Source organism: Aythya marila, assembly GCF_965140915.1.
Source record: "Aythya marila genome assembly, chromosome: 8".
In the NCBI taxonomy this organism is placed as follows: Eukaryota; Metazoa; Chordata; class Aves; order Anseriformes; family Anatidae; genus Aythya; species Aythya marila.
Genome location: NC_139049.1, coordinates 4,635,690 through 4,661,108, shown reverse-complemented (window position 1 = coordinate 4,661,108; position 25,419 = coordinate 4,635,690). Strand labels below are relative to the sequence as shown.

At 35.3% G+C, this 25,419-nt stretch overlaps 1 protein-coding gene across 3 annotated transcripts in view; it reads left to right on the top strand.

Moving 5' to 3' along the window:
* The window catches only part of COL11A1 (collagen type XI alpha 1 chain), a gene marked incomplete at both ends in the record, with an annotated part of 143,050 nt that overhangs the window by 59,483 nt on the left and 58,148 nt on the right, over positions 1-25,419 (top strand). For all 3 annotated transcript variants that reach the window (XM_082765815.1, XM_082765816.1, XM_082765814.1), the window contains 18 exons: positions 1,860-1,943; positions 2,205-2,261; positions 5,950-6,003; positions 7,386-7,439; positions 7,554-7,607; positions 8,167-8,220; positions 11,503-11,556; positions 11,669-11,713; positions 13,078-13,131; positions 13,220-13,264; positions 13,703-13,756; positions 14,221-14,265; positions 15,180-15,233; positions 17,008-17,052; positions 18,619-18,672; positions 18,753-18,797; positions 22,428-22,481; positions 23,350-23,457. In XM_082765815.1, the coding sequence (XP_082621941.1) occupies positions 1,860-1,943; positions 2,205-2,261; positions 5,950-6,003; positions 7,386-7,439; positions 7,554-7,607; positions 8,167-8,220; positions 11,503-11,556; positions 11,669-11,713; positions 13,078-13,131; positions 13,220-13,264; positions 13,703-13,756; positions 14,221-14,265; positions 15,180-15,233; positions 17,008-17,052; positions 18,619-18,672; positions 18,753-18,797; positions 22,428-22,481; positions 23,350-23,457 (1,014 nt within the window). The remainder of the gene's footprint in view (positions 1-1,859; positions 1,944-2,204; positions 2,262-5,949; positions 6,004-7,385; positions 7,440-7,553; positions 7,608-8,166; positions 8,221-11,502; positions 11,557-11,668; positions 11,714-13,077; positions 13,132-13,219; positions 13,265-13,702; positions 13,757-14,220; positions 14,266-15,179; positions 15,234-17,007; positions 17,053-18,618; positions 18,673-18,752; positions 18,798-22,427; positions 22,482-23,349; positions 23,458-25,419) is intronic.

Here is a 25,419-nt window from a genome sequence, read left to right as displayed (position 1 = left end):
ACTCCTCAGGGGAATTATTCCCAAATCATTCTTCCAACTGTAATTTCCATACCAGCAGAGGTCGATTTATCTTTTATCAGTTTGCTCCATTAAAGGTAGTAAGTATGAAATAATACTTTGCCTATAAGTCAGTTTAGAAAATACCACAAGCTTTATTTTTAAATGAGTCTGACCACAAGTGGTTTACAAAATCAAAACAGAAATTTCTCAGGAAGGAAAAATCTGGCTTCATGTCTCCCATATTCCAGACTAGTAGTTTAACCATTGTCCAGACTTCTTTTCCACATCTACTATCTTATTATCAAACATTTTCAGGACATCACATTGCTTCTGAGTCAGTGCTTAGGTTGATCTTTGCTAACAATTTGAAATTTTGCTTTTGTTTTTCCTACTTTTCCTGCAGCATTTAGTAAATGCTCAATGGAAAATTTGGTATCCCCTTGGTTTAGTTCCAGCTGAAAAGTGGTCATTTCATTTATCCTAAATATCAGAAACTATTTAAATATTTCATAATACCCAATGAGGACAGATGTTTTGGCATATAAAATGTCACTTTTATTATTAACAGGTTTCAAAATTAATGAGCATTTCTTGGAAGTTTTATTGCTCTGGACAGTGCTGCTGTCATCACAGTGATAGGCACATCCTCCTTCCTAATTGCTTTTTCTCCCTAAGCTATTTTTAAGCCCCACTTAAAAGTAACTGTCCTTTTGTTACAGATGACCTGCTCACTAGTTTGAGAGCCATTCTGGTGTAAATGAGTAAACAGAGGAAATAAAATCTCGTACTGGATTGTCTCATCTCAGATATACATTCAATGTACTAACTAACATGTGGGAGAGGCCTTTTGTGAGATGTGTGCCTCTTCATCATCATGTGTGAGGCCTGAATTCATGAAAATGTTTTCATCTTTTTAATCAATGCAAGATAACTAATTTAGGCACAGTTGCTTGGAACAACATTTTGACAATATGGTTGATTCTGCATTATGTGGATGCCTACAAACCCACATGGCCTCTTTTCAAGTGGTAGCAAGCTTGATAGTTCTCTTCCTTTCATTTCAGTTTCTCTTCCTTTATTAAAAAAAGTCAGGTGCTCATTTGTGGGGACTTAAAACAATTTCCCAACAGCTTACAAAAAAAAAAAAAAAAAAAAAAATCCGTTCTGATATTAATATGATTGCAAAAGAAAGACTTTGGTTGTTGCACCAACTTAGGTAAACCAGATAAACTGTTGTAGGCAGTGAAAGATTCTTGTCCATGACATCCAGCATGCCTATGCCATATCTTTGGAAAGCAAGGGTGAAGCTCAATGTCATTGCAACATTGCAAAGCTTCTACAAGCAGTTTCACGAGCAGTAGTAGACCAGTAACATACGAACTTTATTCTTTAATTTATTTTGAAATTGTCAGAAATGACACAAAACTGTTCATTTTACGTACTAAATGTTTTTCACATTGAAATCTGCCTTAGGTTGAATTGAATTTTTCTGTGGATAGCTACAACTGTACTGAGAATTAGCTAAATTTAATACAAATTTTAATGAGGTTTTGCAGATTATTAGAGTATATTTTGGCCTCCTTCTGAACAAAAAATAAAAGAAACAAAAATCCTATGAAATCAACAAACTGTTTGCTCTTAAGGGATTAGATTTGTGCTTTAGTTTTAAACTATTGATTACTTAATATATGTGCTGGGTCCAGTGGCCATCCTTAATGCAGCAGTCTTCTAAAGTTAGTAGAATGAACTAAACACTGAGACCGAGTGTCTTCAAAGAGGTTTACACAGGTGCAGTGTATACTAAATATGGTTTTCATTCAATAAATTCTCAATTCCTTTTCTTGTTTTGATACCTGCAGTTTCGCTTTGGTGGAGACGGTGAGAAGGGCCCAACAATCTCAGCTCAGGAAGCTCAAGCACAAGCTATTCTTCAGCAGGCTAGGGTAAGCACAAGGAACCAGCAAATATAGCTGCCACAAAGGCACAACTCCAAATAAATTTCCATTTTATAGCATTCAGGGTGTGAATGCTACAGTAAAGTGCTGTAAGCATCATTTCATGACAGTAGTTATCCTTATTGACAACTGAGAGAATGATGGGGGCTATTTGTTAATGCATTATGAAATAGTATTAATATAGAACCTGTATGCTGGGCTGGCAGCTTTTTCTTGATACCTGGTGCTTTGTTCTGTTTGTTTTCTCAGATTGCTATGAGAGGTCCACCCGGTCCCATGGGACTCACTGGAAGACCAGGTCCTGTGGTATGTAAACAAAACGGGCACAGATTAAAGAACACAGTAACACAAGTACATTGATCTCATGCTGGCCTTGCCTACACCTCTGTATGTGTACTTATCTGAAAAGAAACTGATATAATTAAGGTCATAGTTTGTATTGTTATTTAAGATCTGCAATGCACCCTGAATACTAAATGAGTTTTTAATGTAGATTTTGCAGTGTTTGGACACTGATTGTCTTACAAAACTAGAAAATAGCCTTACATAAATAACTACATATGCTTCTATAGTCAGTAATCTTTCTAACAATATTTACAAAGTTTATGGTGGTAATTATGAAACTGTACAGAAGGAGATATTAAAGCATTGCTATTTAAGGTGAATCTGGAAAGTTCTTAAGAAGCATTTATATAAGCAATCAAAAGTCATGCAGATTTCTAAACAAAAAATGCTTTTTTTTTTTTTTTTTTTTTTTTTTTTTTTTACTGAAGAACTGAATTTGGCCTGTATTATGGCTAATATCAAATGATCTGGAAAATGGCCCTATGGGAAGTTCTAAAATATTTATATACATGGAACAGAAACAGTTTTTCCAAGGACATGTAAAACAACTTTTTGATCACTAAGAGTGCGTCCCTATAAACACTTTAAAAAGACAATGTCCACCAGAAAAGTACACAAATAGGTAGGAAGCTTCACAAGCCAAAATCATCAGATTGATCTTGCAATGCCAATTTCCTCTTTTAGTAAATGGATGCTTTTCAGACTCAGCAGTCCAATAAATGGTGTAATATAGTGTTTAACATCTTTCAAAAAGCTATTACAGAGCATCTGTACCATGATATAAAATAAATGCTGCAGTCAAAATCATAAGCATTGTAGAAAGTAAGTCTTTTCTGAATTTCTCCCAGGGGACTGTATTTATCGTCTGATGTAGAGTGAAATTCTCTTCTAAAGTTAGTATGGCATCTATATTTGAAAGATCCACTTAATTTGGGAAGTATTATTTTGTATACTTTGGTGGGACAGCTAGGTAGCAAAATATTTGGCTTCTTCAATTTTACCTATTCCTACTGTAATTTTTATCTCTATATTGTTATTATGGTAATGGACACAAAGAGCAATGTTACAATATTAACTACTACAATGTACTACTGAGAAATAAAAGCAAATGATCACTGAGTAACCAAGAGAAAAAGGATAAAGCAAGTTACTCTATTGTGCAAAGAAAAATTGACTGCAGTGTTATGTGAGTCATAACTATAGCAGCATACGCACAAAACAGCAACAGAAGTTTTTCTGATTTTCTCCAAAATGCAGTAACAATCTCCTCCAAAGCAGTTTCCTTCCATTCATACCTGTTGTGGAGGTTTGGTCCTCTGAAGTCATGGAACTGTAGTATAAGAAATATAGTTCTTTTCTCTTCTTTTGTCCTTTTTTCCTCCTTTAATGCTTCAGTGGAACACCTCATTGCCGAACAGTAATAACCAAGACCTTCCCTTCCAGCCTTCTCTTCTTCCCCTCTCACACCCACCCTCCTTAATGTACAGTGCCTGAATTTAACTGTAAGTTTGAAAATAAAGAAAGGGAAAATGATGAACATGAGTACAGTAGCCTACTATTACTGACAAAAAATACTGGTCAGGTTATTATCCATCACATTGCAAATGGTTCTTCCTGCCGTTCCCTCCAATGCTGTAAGTTGTACTTTGGGTTGGCTTGACAGTGCTGTATCTCATCTTCTTATGGCATCAAAAACCTCTTTGTTTATGCTGTGTTCCAAGTTATCCAGTCTCATGAACCCAGCTCTGTTAATCTAGGTGAAATTTATTGTTTTCAGGTAAATTTTAGCTAAATTTCCCACCAGAATCTCACTCGGGCCCCAGAAACTGAATGGGGCTTCAGTTGTGTTTTTAAGCAGACCTACACGAGAGCAATTCCCTTTCTAGAGTAATTTTTCCAAAGTGAATTGTTGCTATCAAGTAGAGAATTTGGCCACAGACTTCTAATCGATCATGATTAGGTATGTGATACAAAAAGTCAGACACATGGGGCTTATTTAACAAACTAATACGTTACTTGCAGCAGTGTATTTAAAGTGAGACTTGCAGGATAACATTCAGTTTATACAAACAAAATAAATATAAAACTTCTGTAAGCAAGGAATTCATTTGTAGAGACAGGTATATTATTGACTGTGAGTTGTATACCCTTAGTTGTACATTGTACCAGGCGTATTTTCAAAGTCTTCATGTATCTCTGTATGCAAAATTCAACTGAGTAACATTAATAGATATTTTTCTACTAAGCCACCAGGAGGCTCTAAAAATCCAACTCTTTGGTTTGGCAACATTTTTGGCCAAGAGTTTTAGAAGCAGCTACAGGTTCTTGGTACCTTCGTGGTGCCCAGCTTATTTCAACAATTAAAACGTTGGAGTTTTTAATCTTAATAGGACCTTTATTTTAATCTAATTTTTAGCCAATAAGATACAAACATGCATATCAATTATTACATGGTTTAAACACAGGATTCTTGTAGCCGAAATCTAGCTTCAACTGAGTCTGAGCTTACACCAGGGAAACCTTAACAGACAGTCACCACTTAGGAAAGCCACTATTCTCTCCACTGCCAGTACCAGTTTAAGATCTGATTTTCAATTTGATTAGAACTCAATTTAGTACCTGCGAGGTCAGTGGGAATTTTTCCACTCCAAGATGCTAGGCTTAGCATTAAGCGAAGCCTTAAGACCACTTCTTTCTTTGAATGGTTACTATGGTGAACACAGAAGGTGGATCAGTCTTCCAAGGTCTGCAAGATTCTTTTTATATTAAATACCTTAATTTGGTTATGACCTGTTTCACGGGTCAGAAATGCAAAAAGACTTTTGCCCGTAACAGTAAACTTGGTATGTTACTTCCCTGGGCTGTATTTCATGTGATCATGTCAGGAGCTTTTGGAAGATCACTATTAAGAAAAGACAAACTTCCTTTAATTAATTTTGCCCTAGATTTCTTGTACAGTATCTTACCCTGGATGAATATTTATTTTCAGTCTGTTTATATGTAAACCTCTGAAAATCTTTATTTAATCAGAGTAAAGAAATGCAATTAAGTAGATTTTCCGCTTTTTCAGAGCAGATGCACAAAGACCTTGATTAAAATATCACTGTAGTTTATGTAATATTAGACAGGGGATTTTGCATTACTGTAGTGGTCTTTGGATTGCACTCTGAGACTAACTTATTTTCTGTACAACACAGAAATGGATAAAGGTGAAAGATGGGTTTCATTTCTGTTGACTTCTCTGCAACTGGTGGATTTCTGCTTGCATGATTTATGTTCTTACTGTGATCATATTTAGCTCTCAAGTCATAGTTGATTCCATTTAAACCTGTGGGAGTTTTTCTTTGGTAATAGAAAGATTTTTGGCCATTAGGCCCAGTATCTAAACAAGGGTACATCAGGGTACACCTTCAGATCCAGATGGTGAATTCACATTACCTAATAAACAGGGAACTGTTTGTTTTTTTCTCCATGTCATTTATATATATTTTATACATATATATATATATATATATATAGAGAGAGAGAGAGAGAGAGAGAAAATAGAAAATAGGAATAGAAAATAACTTATTCAAGTTTTGTTGTACATTCAAATAACATGTTGCTTTTTTTCTTCTTTTTTTTTTTTTTTTTTTTTTTTTTAATCAAGGGAGGACCTGGAGCAGCAGGTGCCAAGGGAGAAAGCGGAGAACCAGGTCCCCAGGTACAATAACATTGGCTGTTTGAGCTTTTTTATATTTAAGAAAATGCATTCATATCACTTCAATGAAATCAGTCAACTGCATGCAGTGACATGCAGTTGAAGGAACTTAGCTTTTAGAATATGGCTTTAATTAAATGCAATAGCTTGATTGTTCATTTTGATATATGAAAGTAAATCTACCTTTACATAACAAAGAACAATTGTAACTTGTGTAGTGTGTTCACTTGAAAACTTGTTTTAATATTGGCTCTTTGGGCTTTTATCTCATCTCTTTTCAATAATTATATGTGAGTCTGCAAGTGTATGACCTCGAGCCTTCAGGTCTCATAAGGTGAGAGTAGTAGAATTTAGTTAGTAGATAAACAGGAAATTTTAAAGAAGGACTCGATGATATAACAAGAAGTGATCTTTAGAAATTGGTACATGCTTTTCTTCTCAGCTTACTATTATATCAGATCCTGCAGTAAAGTAAAAGAGCACTGAAAAACTTTGAAATCTTACACCTTAAACCTTAAAGTAATAGGGAGTTCTTAAAGAAATTGCGACAGAAGTCTCTGGGACAATAATTTTGCCATGTGGTATCATGGATCAGCTACATTATTAAATGCCTGTTTTAAAACTGCACATGGATATCTGCAGAAGAAGAAGAAGAAAGGAAGTGAACAAAAAAGCACTGAACAGCTGGTCAGCCTTCTAGTTTGCTTACTTACATTTTTAGCATTGTTTCTCTACCTACTCAATATTTTTACATATCATTGCTATTTCAACCTGAAGGAGACACATTTTGATGGGGGATAAAAACAGTTCCACAGAAACATACACCCACCTAGTTAGTCTACAGTGAAAGTTACATATATCTTAACAGTGGAATTATGTTTTTCAGTCTGGGGTTATTTGGTGTTCCTCTAGTTAAAACTGTGCTATGTAAAACTAAGACAGGATGTGAGCTATTTAGTAGCACAACTCTTGTTTGCATATGAATTAGGACTCTGAAATAAGCACTCTTCAGTTTTCATCAAATAATTTTGTGGCTGAAATAACTTTGGCATGACAGGAACAAGGATTTTCAAATCACAGGGTTGAGATTTCCAAAGTAATCAAAAGAATGTAACAAGCTTTTATGTTAAAGGGACCAATTGTACCATGTGTACTGTCATCTTGTAAAGACTTGTGTTAAAATTGGTAGTGTTAAGCTAGATTGGATGATCATGTTATATTAAAACTAATAGGAATTTGAAAACCAGAATCGATCTCCGAGTTGGGGGGGAGGAGGCAAAAAAACGTTCAATGTTTTAAAGTTTATCCTCTTCTTGAGATGAAATGATTAACTAGCTTTTTGCTGACATGAATGTGATTCTAAGAATTGTATTCTTTAAATTCAGGGTCCTCGTGGTGTTCAAGGTGCCCCTGGTCCAAGTGGAAAAGCTGGCAAAAGGGTAGGTAGCACGTAGATCAATCCTGCTTTGGGTAAATAGTTGCTGTTTAAATATGTTTAAAAATTAACAGATTCCAGCACATTTTCAAATGTTTGCCCCTTTGGATTTTTGCAGGGTCGTCCTGGAGCTGATGGTGCCAGAGGAATGCCAGGAGAGCCTGGTGCAAAGGTAAATAAAAAGACCTTGGAATGGGCTAGATGGATTTTAAGTACCACAGTCTGCAGGCCAACCCAAGATTCTACTCTCAAGTGAAAATATTGAGGTTTCAGATGGCTGGGTCAGATGCAAGAGTGGAGAATGAATCATCTATTTAAAATATGCTAATTAATGGTAATGGTTAGTAGTCTGACCTTGAAGTAACTTGATTCTTTGGGCATGATTCCTATCCCTCTGAGTCACTTTTTAGTTACAGAGTATCAGCAAGAGTAAAGTCAGTCTTGCTACTGCAAAGGGTGGCCAGAATCAATCTTTTCATTTCAGCATAGACTTCTTTTTGAAAATAAAATAACAACAGTGCAGTGAAGAAGCTGGTGTGGCATATTCCCTTGCTTTAATGCATAGAAGGAAAATTAGTGAGTTTGATTGATGTGCTCCTTCCCCTCCATGTATGTCATTCAATAATAAGTGTACCATAACTCCAAATTAACAGAGAGAGAAGGAACAATTTACTCAGAGTAATACAGAATGTAATGGTCATTTACTGAAGCTGTGATTTCTTCTTTCCAAGGGTGACAGAGGATTTGATGGTCTTCCTGGCCTCCCTGGTGACAAAGGTAACAGGGTAAGAAAAACATGCATGTGTATATAACAACATACTGATACAGTCACCAAAATAAGATATTATTCACTAAGAACAGCTGAAATAGAATGTCAGCATTCCATACTACAGAATAACATCTATATTGTCACATAATGTATTTCTTATAAAACATTTTAGTAATGTCAATTAGCGGATGACAATTCACACATTATTGATTTAAATGTATTTTTATAATTCAGATCACATCTTCAGCTAGGTTTTGCGCTAGTTGTTTTTTTTTAGTTTAGAAATTTGTTTTCTGGATTTAAATTGATTGTTAAAGCACATAGTAGTATTGTAAATTAGCATGAAGTTTCTATATCAGAGGCATAATAAATTTTAACCTACTGAGAAGCTTGCTTAAAAAATATATTTGAGTGTTTGAATTATAAACTAAATTGTTTAGTGTGTGCCATTACAACAGTTTCAGCTTAAAGACAGATCAAAGTCAGATTGGAAGTTAGATAACTTGAAATAATATTTAAACAACTTGGGTACTTGCTCTGTATTTCCTACCAATCTGTAAGATGAGGTTGCATCTTTCCTTACAAAGTGTAGAAAGAATCACAGCAGAGGCTTTCTGCTCTAAATTAAAACCCTAAGGTAGATGGCTGTAACAGCAGACGCTACTGAATGTAACTTCTGGTAAATGCAGTGCACCATAAAAGAAACAGTGGGTGGAAATGTCAAAACAAAACATTCCTATATGCACTGATGCTTGATGACCAAGGAATGATTATAGCTCTCCCTTTTCAATGGGTTAGCACAGTTGCTGCCCTTCCCAGAAAAGTCACCAGAATTGACTGTTGGCCCATAAGGCTTTGCAATAGCATCTAAGGATTCTCTTTTGAGTTCTTTTTGCTATGGGGGAAGAACTTTTAGTGTCATGCATTAATATCTTGGTCCTCTTCTGTCATTCCTTTTTCATAAAAACTACAGCAATCAGCACTTCACAGAATTAAAATCTGGCTTCATCAGCAGGTGACCAGCAGAGGGGGCTAGACATTAAGCTCTTGCTCTGAAGATTCTCTGAAGGCTAAGCAGAAATTGGTTCAGAGCCAGGCTATGCGCCTGCTCTCCAACCTCAAATAGTAGAATTGTCAGTCCATGGGACCTTCCATGTCATAAAGCCATTTTCTTTTTCTTCAAAATATTTTATTTGATTCATATTTCTTAAAAATTTTCTTAAAAAAAATTAAATAGAAGAATAAGTTTGCATTAAAATTTATATCATATGAAAACAATGACTTTTCATCATTTGTTTTCATCCCACAATTTAAAAATCACTGTGTTCTGTGTGTCTGAGACAATCTTCTTTAGAACTACAAACCATGTTCTCTCAGGAAACAGCTCAATTCAAAACCAGACAAGATAGCTGCAGCTCTATGGATTCAGAAGTATCAACAGCATATAATGAAAATATTCAGTTCTCTTTGGCTTGCAATAAAGAGAACAAAAAGACAAGAGAAAGGTTGTTGTGGGTTTTTTTTTTGTTTGTTTGTTGTTTTTTTTTTGTTTGTTTTGTTTTGTTTTTTATATTGTGGTTATGTTTCAGTGTAAAAGAACTGATGTTGAAAACCTGTAGCTTCAGAAGTAGGTGTTTTAGGACTTATTTTAGAATTACTCAAATTTGAATTGAGTTGCAAATTGTATGTCTCTCTGAGATTATGCTTTTGTCAAACACAAGTTTTCAGACAGGAGTTAATGGATGAGATCCTCTGAGCTCTAGTGTAGAGGATATCAGACCAGTGTAATATTTCTTCTAGCCTTAATATTTTTGACTTTGAATATGTTTTATTTAGATGTAATAGAAATGTACCCATTTTAAACTATTTAATATGCAAGGCACTTTCTACTAGAAGAAAAGATCAAAGGAAAAAGAAATTGAGGCTTTGGCAGAACATTGGAAGGAAAGAATTATAGAATGCAAGATCCGAGAATGCTGATAGGATGTTTTGTTCTGACATTATGACAATACCAGGACACTGAATGAGAGCTCCTAATCTAACTCTATGTGCCATGGTATTGCAAGACAGGGAAGGCAGCCTTTAAGGGGCTGAACCTTTTCAATGTTTGAAGGCTTAAGTCAGTTTTCACCTGGATATTAATTGGAAGCTAGAGCACAGATCACGCATCTCATGAGTAATCCTTCAGTAGCATCATTTGGCATGTAGAAAACCAAATGCTGTACCACCAGCAGATCATAGTTTCAAATAGTTTCAAAGCTTAGCAAAATGTAGAAACTATTGTTGTAACTCATTTTCTGGCTATGAAAATGCAGTTCATAGAATTTCATTCTCTCCAATGATTACTCCTATTTCTAGAGGACAGAAAAAAACAGTGGAATAAAATCCTGACATCCTTAATACAAGGGCACTCTGGAGTAAGAGACCAAGTTACCTAAAATCCCCTTGGCAAGTTTGAAAGAGTAAAGAATGGAGCTGCTAAAGAGTGACTACATGTATCTCTGCTATGATCCACAGCAGTGGTCATGCTCCTTGGAGGCACTAAATTAAGGAAAACAGGATGAATACTTGGTTGTTGTCCAATGCCAGAAGGAAGTCACAGTCTAAAAACCTGCTGCCTAGAAAGAGGTCAGTCAGTGGTGTTTGAGCTATGCAACACACTAGTTTTCTTTAATGGGGAAAGAAAAATAAATCTTAAAAGTATGGTCCAGAATGTACTGAGACTTTGCATAGACTTGAAAAGCCCCAGCCTCAGAGGGGAAGTGAAATCTGGCTGCCTTCCAAAGCCTCAGACAAATCAGTCCCAAGGCTCTCAACGACTGGTGCCAGGGTAGGTGGTTCTGAAAGGTGGTCAGTGCACTTCACTATGTATATTCCAGGGCCCAGCAACTGGCTGTCTAACTTCTGACCCATGTACACATTCCTTATTTTCCTAGCAGAAATACATTATGTGAAGGGAGGGGAGCTGATGAGACAAAGAAAAATGTGGGTACACATTAAGAAAAATGTGGGTACACGTTAAGACTACCTTTTGTAGCGGTAGTTTGTGTATGTTCTGGGGCAAAGCATAGTTACAGAGCAAAATTTTACAAATACAGATAGCTCATTGTTTCAATAAAGCTCTTTTTTTATAGTAATGTAATAAAAGACTTTACTGAATACTATAACAGATTTGTATCATTATGTCAACGCATGTTTTGACACATCAGACTGCAGCTAACACATTTGTTTTTATTTCTCTTGCCATCCTTTATTGTTTTCAGCCACACACATATTAATTACTTTTCTTATTCTACAGGGAGACCGTGGCCCACAGGGACCTCCTGGCTTACCTGGTGAAGATGGATCAAGAGTAAGTTGCTATTTACTTGAGATACACCATAAAACTTGAACCATGTAATGGGAATATGGTCATAATGCATGTCTTTTTTCCTAAAACTCCTATTCCCTTTGTACAAAAACAGGGAGAAGATGGGGAAGTTGGACCAAGAGGTCTCCCAGGTGAAGCTGTAAGCAATGCTTTTTTATTTTTTTGTTTCTGGCCAATAGTCTGTTTTACAAATAAAAGTCACTCTCAGATTTGTTTTCCTTTCTATTGAATTGCTCTGTATTCCCAGCATAATAATCAATGTGTGTGTGTGTGTATATGTAGAGAAAACTGAAAAGTAAGCAAATGAACAGTTTTGTTAGGAGTGAAACACTACTCACAAAATTGCAATAAAGCCAGGGAAAAATCCAGACAAGTATTCACAACCCCAAGAGTCACAAAGGCTATCCTATTGACCTAGTATAAAATCAATCACTGCAGACCTTGATACATGAGAATATAACCAAACCCCTGTTACTTTGAAAGTACTTTCCAGACATCTATTTATTAGAAAATAAGGCCTTTTTTTTTTTTTTTTTTTTTTTTTTTTTGTCCCACTACTGTGCTTTGTCGTGTATTTTTACATTTTTTTTCTATACAGAATTTCTACTGCTGTCAGTTATAATTCTGCAGGTGCTGTCACTGCAGAGCAGAGTTCTGCATTGCAGGCAAGAAATCAAGTTCAGAAAGGTGATTTTTACCCTAAATGTATGATATACTGCAGCCTACTTTCGAAGTAGGAAGAAAATGCTACAGTCAGAGTATTAGTGATATATGTATCACTATGCATCATACGTGAGGAAACTTTTCTGCCTACGTTAGCACGTGTGATATGAATGATGACACAAATGATGAAAACTAATTTTAATTTCCATAGTGTAAAGTCAAAAGATTCAGCTACAAAGCAAATCTTGCTCACATTATTTAGGAGAATAGCCCTTGGTCTTTTCTGGATTTTTTGAGGGGTACGAGTAACAAACCAGATTTGGGCTTTCAGAATGCCTTGCATTTTTTATAAGAAAAAATTAGTAGTTTTTAATTATTTAACGGATCTTTACTACAAATAAAAACACTGTTTCTCATTGTAAATAGTATTAGAGTATGATAGACCGTGTTTTCTAAAGATGAGAGTACAAACACATATGCTACAATTCAGGTCAAACCTTCGGGCCAAGACAAAGCTGAAACTTCAGTGGAAGATACTGTACCAATGTTCTGTACCAGGAAGTAGAAACAATCATTTCCCACCTTTCTCTGAAATGACCACACAACTGGCTGAGTCGAAACTTGTCCTTCCAGTGATGTTCTGTTCAGGCATACGACAGACTGTAGGAGAATTTGTTATCAGTGATTTTTTTCCTTTCTTCCTTTCTTCCCTAGCCCCTATGCTGACATCCCATTATCATTCCTGCTCCTTGTCGTAGAACTCACCCAGTCCTGCTCCTGGGGCTCTCCTTGTTCAGAAATATTCATGCAGATGTTAATAAGCATTTCTTCTCTTTACAGGGTCCACGGGGATTACTGGGCCCCAGAGGTACACCTGGCCCCCCTGGACAACCTGTACGTAGGATGTGTTTTATATTTGCAATTTCTGGAAGAAAAATGAAAGTCCATTGAAAGTTCCTTGTGTTTTTATCATTTGTTGTAGGGCATTGCGGGTGTTGATGGACCTTCGGGCCCAAAAGGAAACATGGTGAGTAAATAAATTGGGAATTAAAAAGGGAGCGAATTCTAAAAATCCTTTTTATATTCTCTCATCCCTGCCAGTGCTACCCCTTCCATTTTATTAAACTTTTATGTTATCCCATTCAGATGCTTCATGATCTTACACTGAAAAGAGAATCTTCTATTGCTTAGTCTTCAGCCAAAAGACCTAACCAAGCATTCTCTAAAGCTCCTTTAGCACCATGGACTCCAGTGCTTAGGTCCCATGTGTGGACTCTTAGTCTCTTTTAAAGTAAAGACCATGATATTCATTAGCACGAAAAAAGATCATACTGGATAGAAAGTTGGTGGTAGAGTTTTAAGAGGGAGGAACAAAGATGAGTTTGTATTCCTTTTAGTCCTGACAATGAGGATCTGTAGTGCAGAAAAGCAAACCTAATGCCTTGATATTTTTTTTGCATGATAGGGTCCTCAAGGGGAGCCAGGACCTCCTGGTCAGCAAGGAATCCCAGGCCCGCAAGTAAGTGTAAAATAACTCTCAAAAAGTACGATGTGACTTGCAGCAAATGTTTAATAAATGAAATTAGTGCAAAGCTAGCTTTTCACGTGCAAAACTGATAAAGCTTGAAGGATTTTATAAATAATTATGCATGTGTGCCTAGGGCAGTGAGAGCAGAGTTTTCAAGTAAGCTTTCAGAGGGATTTTTTGTTCAGGAGAAAAATGATTCATTCAGTGTTCCTGGAATGCAGCAGGAATGGCCACACCTGGAGGAGGGTTCTGAATAGGATCTTGTTACAGACCTACTGCCAGAATAGTGGCTTGTGCAAAAGGCTCACACAAAACTCCTGATCTAACTGGTAAGGGCTAAAAAAAAACGTCACATATTTGCCAGTGTGTTTAAACAGATTAATGAGGGACCTTTAGTAGGGTGAATGTATGTATATTGTTCTCCCTGGTTTCTCACACTAGTTTCTTTCTAATAGGGGCTTCCTGGTCCGCAAGGTCCTATTGGACCTCCTGGAGAAAAAGTAAGTTACAGCATTATTCTGGTATTTCACAGTCAGTTCTGTGTGACAGTCTTGCTTAAGTGCTTAAGGTCTTTGCTATGTTTTAAAGTGTAGTAACCTAAGATCTCAAAATGAGTAAATCTTCCTGAAATCATCAAGTAAATAAATAACCAGTAGAGACCTGGCTTTCCTCTCATTTATACTTTTTCAGAAGCATAATTTCCTCCCTTTATTTTGGGTTATTGTTTCCTTTATTATATTCAGAACCCTATCTACATTATTAGACTTTGTATACTTGTGTGTTGATTAATTTCACAGCAGACTGTGAAAGTTATTTTTATTGCCTTTTTTTTTTTTTTATAACAGACTTTTTTATCTACTAATGGTTGATTGTGCTCTCATTTTACAAGGATTATATTTTGACATAACTCTTTGGTGTAATTGGCATAGCTGTAGTGTCACTTTATGTATTTCTTTTCCTGATCTGTTTGTACATGTTCCTGTGGTTTGAAAAATGTCTTCTGTCAATTTCAAAAATGTCACTGTTGAATTCTAAACTGGGTTCACTTTTCTCCCCTTTTGACTTGATTCTTCTTTGTTTTTAGGTGTACCTACATTTTATATTCTTTGCTCTTATAATTGAATGTATTAAATGTGGACTTTTTTTTCCTTTTTTCCTTAACTGCTTTTCTTTTCCTTAGCTATTCTACATCTTTTACTCTACATCTCAATTACTCTCCACCTATTCTGTAGCTACTCTAAATCTGGGGTGGATTTGCCAGCTGTTTTAAAAGAGATTTGAAATACCAAAATGACCTACATTAGTTTGCTGGTTGCTTAAGTTCAGTCCTGAACAAGAATGATCCTCTGTCATCCTAGTAAATGATATAATGCTCACTATTAATCTTAAAATATGTCTCTGTTACTGCATTTAGGGACCTCAAGGCAAGCCTGGCCTGCCTGGCCTTCCTGGTTCCGATGGGCCTCCTGTAAGTAACCAAATATTTCATGCCTTGAATGTCTAAATAGTCCTAACAAATAATGTATAACAATATCTGTGTTGCAAAAAGACAATATAGAATAAAAGGACCAGTAATCCTAGTTGGCAACAGCATTATAAAATACATCTAAACACTGTATCGTTTGTGCTTCTAAAGCTTTTAGAAGTATTTATTTATTTATTTATTTATTTGTGGCTGCTGCTAAAAATGGCTGTGGGCTTTTAAAGTGTGGTCCCTGGTGGTGAAATTTGGCCAGTTCAGAACAGCTATGCCATCTGTGTCGCCCTCCAACTTCTTGCCCACCACAAGCCTACTTGCTGGGGGTTGAGTGGTAAAAAGTGAAAACTGCCATGCTGTGCACACATTGCTCAGCAATAGTCAAAAGACTGGTGTGTTCTCAACACTGTTTTAGTCTCAAATCCAAAACACTACACCGTATGGACAGCTATGAAGAAAATTAACTCCATCCCAGCAATACTTGATATACTTACCCAAAATTATCTCATTCGTGAACAAGTAGGTTTGTTCCAAGGAAATGCAAGGGAGGTAGGTTAAACTAAGTTCATTCTAAATGACACACCTCTTTACAACCATAGAATTATACTTGTGATCGAAGGAAATGAGCAATACCTTCCTGATGGCTGTGAGCTTTGTATCTGATCCTGTATCTGTGTTATTCAGTTGAAAGCTCAAAGGCATTTTTTCAGAAGATAGGTAAATTCTTGCTATGTTGTTTCTTTTCACTTCACTTCTATGTAAGGAGATGTCATTCTATTTTGAAGGACAGACATTGTTAGAAGTGGTATATTATTCCTGGAATTATTAGAAATCTACAGGGATACAAATGTGCTCAGAAACAGCAGCAGTTCTTGAATTATTTAATGTTACTGATACATCTGCTACTGGATGGGGATATGAAATTTTGTGCACAAAAAATTATCTTCTAGGAGATGTGGATTAAACCATCGACACATGTATGCTTTAAAAAAATAATAAATATTAAATGTTAGAAAGACAAACTTTTTAATGGAAAATTAAAAATCAATACTAATGCTAAAATCAAATAATTTTTATTTTATGATTCTTTTAATAAACTACATACTTTAAACTGTTTTCCAAACCAATAAATTTAATATAAGCAATAGGGATTTGTTATATAAGATTAGCAGCCACAACAAAATCATATCATATTTAACACACCAAAAACATTATGGGATGTAAACAAGACTAAAACATCAATGGTTTTAGTAAATAGCTACATATTATTTGGAAGCACATCTGGCAAAACAAGAGTTTTACTATTCTCTTCTAATAAGACCAATCAACATAGATAGAAAAAGGATTCCCAATAAACAAACATTTTATGTTAAAAACAAGTCACAATTTAAAGCAAAGATATTGAAAGTAGCATAAAAAGTAGTTAAAAGTAGATCAACCTTCTATTGGCTTCTGCAATAATTCCCATAATTATTTTTTTAAGTGTTTTAGGAATTTGTTTGTGCTTTAGTATTAATCACCCTACTTGTTTCAGAATCAAATTTGAATGTCTTGTATTAAAAGCCTCTTGAAACATTAACTAGACAAAAGGAGTGATCACAATATTCCTAAAAAGTCATGTTAACTATTCTCCAGCTTTTCCAGATAAGAAATATTGAAAGTGTGTTTAGTGACTTAAAAGTGTTTAAATAACTGTGTTTTTATAATGAAATGTCATTTGCCAAAATGATTATTTTCCAAACCAGATACATTTCTTTTAAACTAGGGGCATCCTGGAAAAGAGGGTCAGTCTGGAGAGAAAGGTGCATTGGTGAGTTTCAAAACTTTTCTATTTACTTACATAGCATTTTTTCTGTTTTATGGTACACCTGCTACTCAAAGAACTATTCATGAAGATAACAGAAAACCCATGATACGTGCAGAATATCTGTGTGCAAACATAATAACTATATTCTAAAGGAGATTACTAATATGAGCACAGAGATTACTCTTTTAAAGTAAAACTGATTATGGAGTTGACAGAATGGTAATCAGTAGAAGTTGCTTACATGTCAAATGGATAGCTTGTAAATAGTTTGACTTTACAATTCTGCAGTATATAGTAGCTGCTAGGACTCTTCAGAACCTTGTTTTTTGGAAACTTACAAATGCATGCATATAAACTGTATTTTTTTTAGGCTACCTTAAAGTCAGTTGCAGTGAGAAGTAATACCTTTAATATAATGAAGCATCAAAGAGTCTTGGGGCTCTGTAAAGCTGATTTTAGTTGCAGTACTGTTTTCAATGACAGTAATAACAGGATACCTATTCTAGATAGGCAGGATGAATGAATTAATGAATAGGACATTTCAAAAAGTACAGTTCCACTGACACTAGCATATTAATTTTTGTCCTGCATGCTGTTTGCTACAGCCCTCTAGATTTTATCTCCATTTCTTATTAAAGCTTACACAAATGATTTATGTTTTGAAATTATATATATACATATATATATGTGTATATGTATATATATATACATGACCATGTCAGTTCTTCCTTATACCTTTTGAATTTGCTGATAAATTTCAACCAAATTTGAAATGAACTGTTATTTCTCAGAGATGTTAAAGGCCTATTTTTTTTGTGAAAAGACAGTGTTGGAAAGCAGAACACCTTATTATTAGGGGAAGACAGTGCTGTGTGTCTATCTCCAGCATCAAAGAACCAACAAAGCAGCTCAGCTTCAGGCACAGATCTGAACATTTCCAGGCTTCCTTGCTTTCATAGGTTAAAGAACTCAGTTCCTTTAGACACCAACAGCAACTACATAGTATCCAAGTTAAGCATCTTTTAAATGCTCAACAAACAGTAATTAACAAAATCCAAATACCAGTCAATATTATTAAGTACTGTGAGCCTTCTAATTGTCAGGTTTGTAATCTTTTTTCCCAGACACCATGATTTTTATTATTATTATTATTTTGGATTGTACTTTTGACTTGCCATCATCATAATTAACATATAGATTTTGTACAGTAAGACACCGTTAGTTGTGTAATTGGCATCTTTTTTGTGGTAGTGGTGGTGGTTGGTTCGTTTGTGTTTGGTTTTTTTTTGCACATTCTCAAATTACCATTGTTTCAGATTATTTGTGTTGTGGATAGAAGTTTCCCAAGTTCATAAATACATTAATAGTTTTATATTGATATTGAAGACTACTTTGTGACGACATAACTTTTGTTTATGTCAGGCAGCCTGAAAAGTCTATCAACTCACTGTTATTTTGATGTCTCACACACAACTGCTGCAGTATAGTAAAAGAACAAGGATTAGGCTAAGAAGTACTTGTTAACCAACTACTGTACAAACAAAGATTCTTTGCTCCAATCTATTTTAGGGGCCTCCAGGTCCTCAGGGTCCAATTGGCTATCCAGGTCCTAGGGGTGTAAAGGTAAGATTTAATTGCTGGATCCCTCCCCCAACACTTTTTGATTATATACATGTGGGTAATTCTTTATATTCTATCTTTAGGGAGCTGATGGTGTCCGTGGACTCAAGGGATCCAAAGGTGAAAAGGTAAATCTATGACAACTTGTAATTCCTTTCTCTTTCTCTGTTCTTTATTTCACTGCAGTGTCTTCTGTCTCCTTCACTGCCGTGTGTTTTCTCTTGCAGCAGTGGGTTTATTTTTGCCTCAGCCTAAGGACATACCAAGCCCAGTTCATAAATCGGTGACCTCTATGAGTATTTATGCTGGTACAATATAAATATAAAATATTCAGTTGTTAAAATGGGTTTGGATTCTCTTGGCACCAGTTAAAGTGAATTCTCTCTAAGCTGCTTTTAAGTACAAAATTAGAGATTCTCTGCCTTATAGATAGATGTTATTTATATAGATGTGGATGCTGAGAAGCTTGTTAGAGAGATTTGTGGTAACGACAGTGTCATTCTAACTGTCTTGATAAGGCTGTATGCTAGATTTTAAATATTTTGTACCCAATTTTTCCAAAAGCTTTCTAGGTTCCAGGTATTTTTGACCCAGGTCTTTTCCTTAGTGATGGACTGCCCCAGTCAGATGCAGATATATAAGTGTGAAGAAAGCTTTTACTGATAACATTACTTCTTTACACAGTGCAAATGCACTTACTATAGCAAACACCCAGTGCTGCCATCTCTACTGTCTTCTGATGGCCTGAAGTGGCTGAAACTACAGACAGTATAGAGTTTAAATTGCCAATTTCCTTGGCCCTCAGAATCAGCGACAGATAACAGACACCATCAGTCCTGTCCCCACAGGCAAATTTACCTTGTGGCTATTGTGTATACATTTATAACTGTATTTCTAAATCAGAAAACCAACTCTTGCCAAAAACCCTTGATCTGAACACTAGAGATCAGTCTTTCAGGCTCAGATGCCAAGAGATGCTGTACATTTTCAGGCTTTCCTGCACCACAGTTTGTCCAGCCTGCATGCTCATTTTAGAGTTGCTTATTAAATCTAATCTAAAAAAGAGGAGCATGTTTAATAACTATGAAGACTGGACACTTGAAAAAAGCAACTTGTGCCTTACTGATTGATTAAAAAACATCTAGGACAAAATACAGGACTCACATACAAGTAAGCTAAATAGATGTGTGTATGTATATGTATCAATGAGTGCTGATTAGAATAATCTCCACTACATTCCTGTGTTCCTAAAAATTGATTTCACAATTGCAGTTAGACATTGAACTCCCCTGAACACCTCAAAAGGTCACACAAATTATTTCATAGATGGTTCTCACCATGCTGTAAATGGCAGTTACACAGAGGCCTTTTTTACTGAAATTACTTAGATATTATTACTCATCAGAAAGTATAGTAAGAGACAGAAATAAATAAACTGATCAGTCAGAAAAGCTCCTGTAGGTCTTAAATGACCCCAGGGATATCAGAGGAGGTCTATCTCTTTATGATCAGTAGATGTGACTAGAACTCTTTAGTATTTGTGTATGTATGTTAACAATAATGAAGAAACAGCATTCAGTTCTCTCCCCCTACATGGAGTAAAATCAACCTATGTAGATCTCAACAGCTGGAACCTCACTGTGAAAGATGAAGAGTTTCAGTTCATTTGGCAGCCATTTGGTCAGTGGTTGGCAAATGGTCATTTCTCACTGATATGATGCAAAGTGTTCTCATATAATTAGTACTGACCATGGTCATAACTGGGAGCAGCTTTTACAACTGAAGATTTTTTTCCACATTCTACACTCTACCTTTTTCAGTAAAAATTTCAGTAAATTTTGAGAAGGACCACCCTGGAGTTTTAATGTATGCACTTTAAGATGACATTGTAAAGCTTATTTTCACCATCTGCAAAGCACATGAAACCTGCTTGTAGAATGTTTTCAGTCTCTTTTTTTTTTTTTTTAATGACTCATGATGGGGTACCTCTTTTTTTTTTTTTTTCCATGAACGCATACTTTTGAGAAAGTAGATTTGCTAGTGTATGTTTTTTGTTTATTTATAATATTAATATCTCATCAACTATTTGGAGCTCTTTAGCACCACAGCAAATCTATTTTAAATCTGAATAATTCTTTCTAGGGTTATTTATTGCATTCTGCATGGCTACTTCTGAATATTGAACAGAGTCAAAATGGCTTTAGCCTTGCAAGCTTTCACAGTTGTCTCCCTGATCAAGGAGAAGACAAAAATATTCTGGGCCCAGGAGTGCAAAATGCATTACGCTTTTTTGAAATGAGGATGAAATACAAAGCCTTTGTTCTTTGTTTATTTCAGTAACATTTGGATCGTGATATTGCTCTTTCCTGGCTTTATTGACAGTCCAAACGTTACTCAAATTCAAAGTCAGCAATATTACTTCATTGTATAAAAAAAATTAATAGCATCACAGTAAAACGCATTTAATAAATGCTCATTCATCACAAAGAACTTTGCTCCCAGGATAACAACTAAACATCAGATAAAAAGGCACTGTCAGTAATCTTTTGTTGTCTGGCTAAAAGGTAGGTTTAGATTAGATGTAAGGAAGAAATTCTTCACTATGGAGGTGGTGAGGCACTGGAACAGGTTGCCCACGGAGGTTGTGGATGCCCCATCCCTGGAAGTGTTCAAGGTCTGGTTGGATGGAGCTTTGGTCAACCCAGTCTGGTCCAGTGGGAGGTGTCCCTGCCCGTGGCAGGGTTGGGGGTGGAACTAGATGGTCTTTAATGTCCCTTCCAACCCAAACCGTTCTATGATCCCGTGATACTGGAGCAATGATGAGTATGATGAGTTAAATTAAGGAAGACTGAACTAAAAGTTGATCAAATATGCTAGACTAAATTGTGCACAACTAAACTGAACAACTCTGGAGATTTCTGTTTGTATCTGAAATAACTCATACGGGTATAAATGAAACTTGTACAAGTACTGTCTGCTTATACTTCATTATGGGGACCTATTAAAATATCTGGAGTAAATTCTCTGCCAGAACTTATTAGGCAGTAAATAAGTAATTCACACTAAGAATAAAAAATAATGTTCACCTGTTTTTGCCACTGTATAAAAATTCAGTCTTAATGTCCATTGTTTTATCCACTTTATTTCCATTACATCAGCCAACGAGAGTAGGCAAGGCTGTGTTGCCAGACAACCAACAATTGTATAGAGACCACTTCTTCCTTTAGTGGTTATGACCATTAATATGAGCATTAACAGCCAATTCTTTGATTCCTTTCATGACACTGTTAAGACACTAGTTTAAAAGAAAAGTTAGTTAAAAGGGAGGTTCTGCTATTGAAAAGAAAAACACTGAATAATTTGTCACCTTTTTTTTTTATTTAATTAAATTGATGGTCTTATTAAAAAGGGTGATAATCCAAAAATGTTTAGGAGTTAAGAAATGATTTTATATGATAGTTAATGATAAAACTTAAGAATTATTTTGTTTATGTCTTTAAAAAACCTTTTAAACAGTTTTAAACAGTTGCTTGTTTGGAACTTTCAAACTAAAAAGTCATTTTGTATAGTGTACTTATGCACTTTCTCTAACATAGGAATAGCCATATTCGATTTTTTTTTATATTCTCTATCTAAGCAAATTATTTGAATCTGTAGTAAATGTATTCTCTTATTTTGTCTGCAGAAAACAAACAACAACAACAAAAACAGCTCTTTATTACTAAAAGTCTTATTACATTTATTTCTGCCTTCTTTAGGGTGAAGATGGTTTCCCGGGATTTAAAGGTGACATGGGTCTTAAAGGTGATCGGGTAAGCATTTATTCATGTCTCTTAGGATCTTAAAATGTGTAAATATTATTTTGAAATGATCACTGAAGGGTACAAGTAAATTTACATCGAAGATAAAGTAAAAGCTTTTAGTTTATGTTGTTTCTATTCCTTGTGCATGCACAGATATAAGCCACAGATCTAGTTCTTCTGAATTAACAATGGCACAGTTATAAAGAGGAAGAATGTCAATTTTGGATATCATTTGCACCTCTTCCTAGTGAGTCTCTTTTTCCAGATTCCAAGATCCTCCACAATTTGCCTGAGGAAGATTAATCTATGCAGAATAAGATGTTTCCATTCCAACCTTGTATCTAGTAAATCTCTGTCAAAATGTACTTCATTTTATACAATGTATACAAATACATTATAACGTATAATACAAATGTGCCTATTTTATTTTATACAATGGACACATTTTTGATAGAAAGTGTTTCAGAAGTTTTTTAAAAAATAAAAAAAAAATCACAAGAGGCTAGTGGCTTGTATCTGTTAATCTGTATACATAAATAACTGTGATGATGGTAACAATAAAAATTCTTAGATCCAAAAATTTTTCATATATGGATTGTCAGAATGCCTTCAAAAGAATTTAGTGAAGAAATAATAAGAATGCAATTTCCAGAATGAGCTCTCTTCAGACAAGGGCACTGGCCTCTAACAGTTGTGCAAGTAATATTTGGTGCTTTTTTGAGTTTGTGCATTTGCATTATATAATGAACATAAGTAGTGGCATTTTTCTAATCTCCATTTATGTTTAATAAAAATTTGTTTTCAAGTAATTGTAGGTAGTCTTGCTTCTATATGCACACAGTCAATTGCTCCATATTTATATAGTGTTGTATTTTAGGGAGAAGTTGGTCAGCCTGGTCCACGAGGAGAAGATGGGCCAGAAGGTCCAAAAGGTCGAGCAGGTCCATCTGGGGACCCTGGTGCTGCTGGTCCCGCTGGGGAAAAGGTCAGTAGCCATTTATCAACATAAACATGTAATTGCCTCATAACATAGATGTAGCCCATTATTGTCATCACTAAAAAGACAAACATCCAGATCTGCAAGATCTTAGGCTATCTAACAGTAGCTTTTATGAAACACTACTACATCAGGTCACCAGAGTTCACATTTGAACAGGTATTTGGAATCATTTTTTGCAAGTATAAAAAACAACACTGTAACATCTCATTGGCACATAAGGCAGGAAATTTCTTGTCCGAAATTACATACAGTGCACACCAACTACAAAAAATATGATTCAGAGGAAATAGTTAGGTACAAAGGAGGAATAAAGGTGCTGCAGGAGAGTGAATTAATATTCAGTCATATGATAGCAAATTGTGTCATTAAGATTGGTTTAAACAGAAAACATATCCTCATTAGAAATCCCGAACAAGCTTGGCAAAAGTGAAAGGTACTATTTAAAGAGAAGACTGAATAAAGGACAGGAAAATAAAATACATGAGGCAACAAACACACAGGTAAGTACAAATCCCTGTAGAATCCTAACCTCAACAAAAAACACTAGGGATGGATAGAGAATAGGAAAGGAAGATGACGAATTCATATATATCTCACTGGGTGAGAGCGTCTGAAAAGAAAGTGTCATTTTGGAAACCTGGGAAAGAATGATTAAAATAAAACAAAAAAGAAATTTCAAACATATGTATATTGTCCTTAAAAAAAGTGTGAGAGAGATTTGTGAATTCTTAGATTTCCTCATAGTATTAGGGAAGTGCCCGTAAGAGCAACTATCAGTGTCCTATTTATTCCCTTCTCATTTCCTATGACTTGTTTCATACAAAGGTACTACTCTTCCCTGGTAATTAAAGTACTACAGTGGTCTTTTACTCTCTATGTTCGTGATAAGAAAGCTTTTCCAAGCAGGTTAGGGCAGCATTGTCCTAGGAAAGGACCGTGTCAAAAGTATGAACGACATGTCAGGAAGGAGCTTAAAAAAACATCCATATCCACACTTAAAACCTAGGCAGTTGAGCCTTGCTCAATCATAAATGAGGCACAAAATTTTCACTGAATTTAGCAAGACTTTTTGCAGTGTCATGCTGCAAAAGATTTTAATCATTGTATGGCATGCAACTTGTTTCAGTGTAGCACAGTGCACAGTGTGGCAGCATTATAATTATTTTTATAAATTGAGGAAATAATTCTTCTTTAATAATGTACTAGCCAGACCTGTGGGCTTACATTAATATGAAAATGGACATTTTTATTCACATGCTCTATTTTTTTTAAGAATAAGCATGTTTATTTTCACAAATTCCTTTCCACATAAAGGTACCTGCTTCCTCTTTTCCATTATCTAAGGTTACTGCTGAGTACCATATTATATAGTATAATCATATATTTTACATTGAAATCTTCTCCAAAATGTGACAGCCTGGAACATGGTCTGTGTTTAGAAAACTCAAATTCATCCCTAGAGTTCCCGTCTCTCAAAGATTGAAACTGCTTTCCCCCTACCTTTGAAAGTGGCAAACCATCAATCATCCCTTAGACATCTGAAGAGATCAACTCCATGGGGTACTGTATTTCATTTCTAGGAATCAGTAATGTCAGTGTTGATCAGACTGCTTGTCCTGTTGTCCTGTTTGAACATAGGAAAGCAGTCATGTTTGTTGAGAAATCTATCATTAGCAAATAGTTAGTGGAGTGTGATTTATCATAGTCACAAACAACTTAGAATTTTTCAACAAAAATGGTTGATTCTTCAAATGTCTATTTGGAAAAAAAAAAAAAAAAAAACAAACTATGAAAAAGCAGACATCACACCCTATAAAGTAAAAAGAACTTCTCACTTACAGAATATTAATAGTGTAATGACCTTAGTCCCACATCTTAGAGGTACTGACTTTACTGATCTCATTAACAGGAGTGGGATTTTTATTTAGATTTGAGGAATTAAGCCCA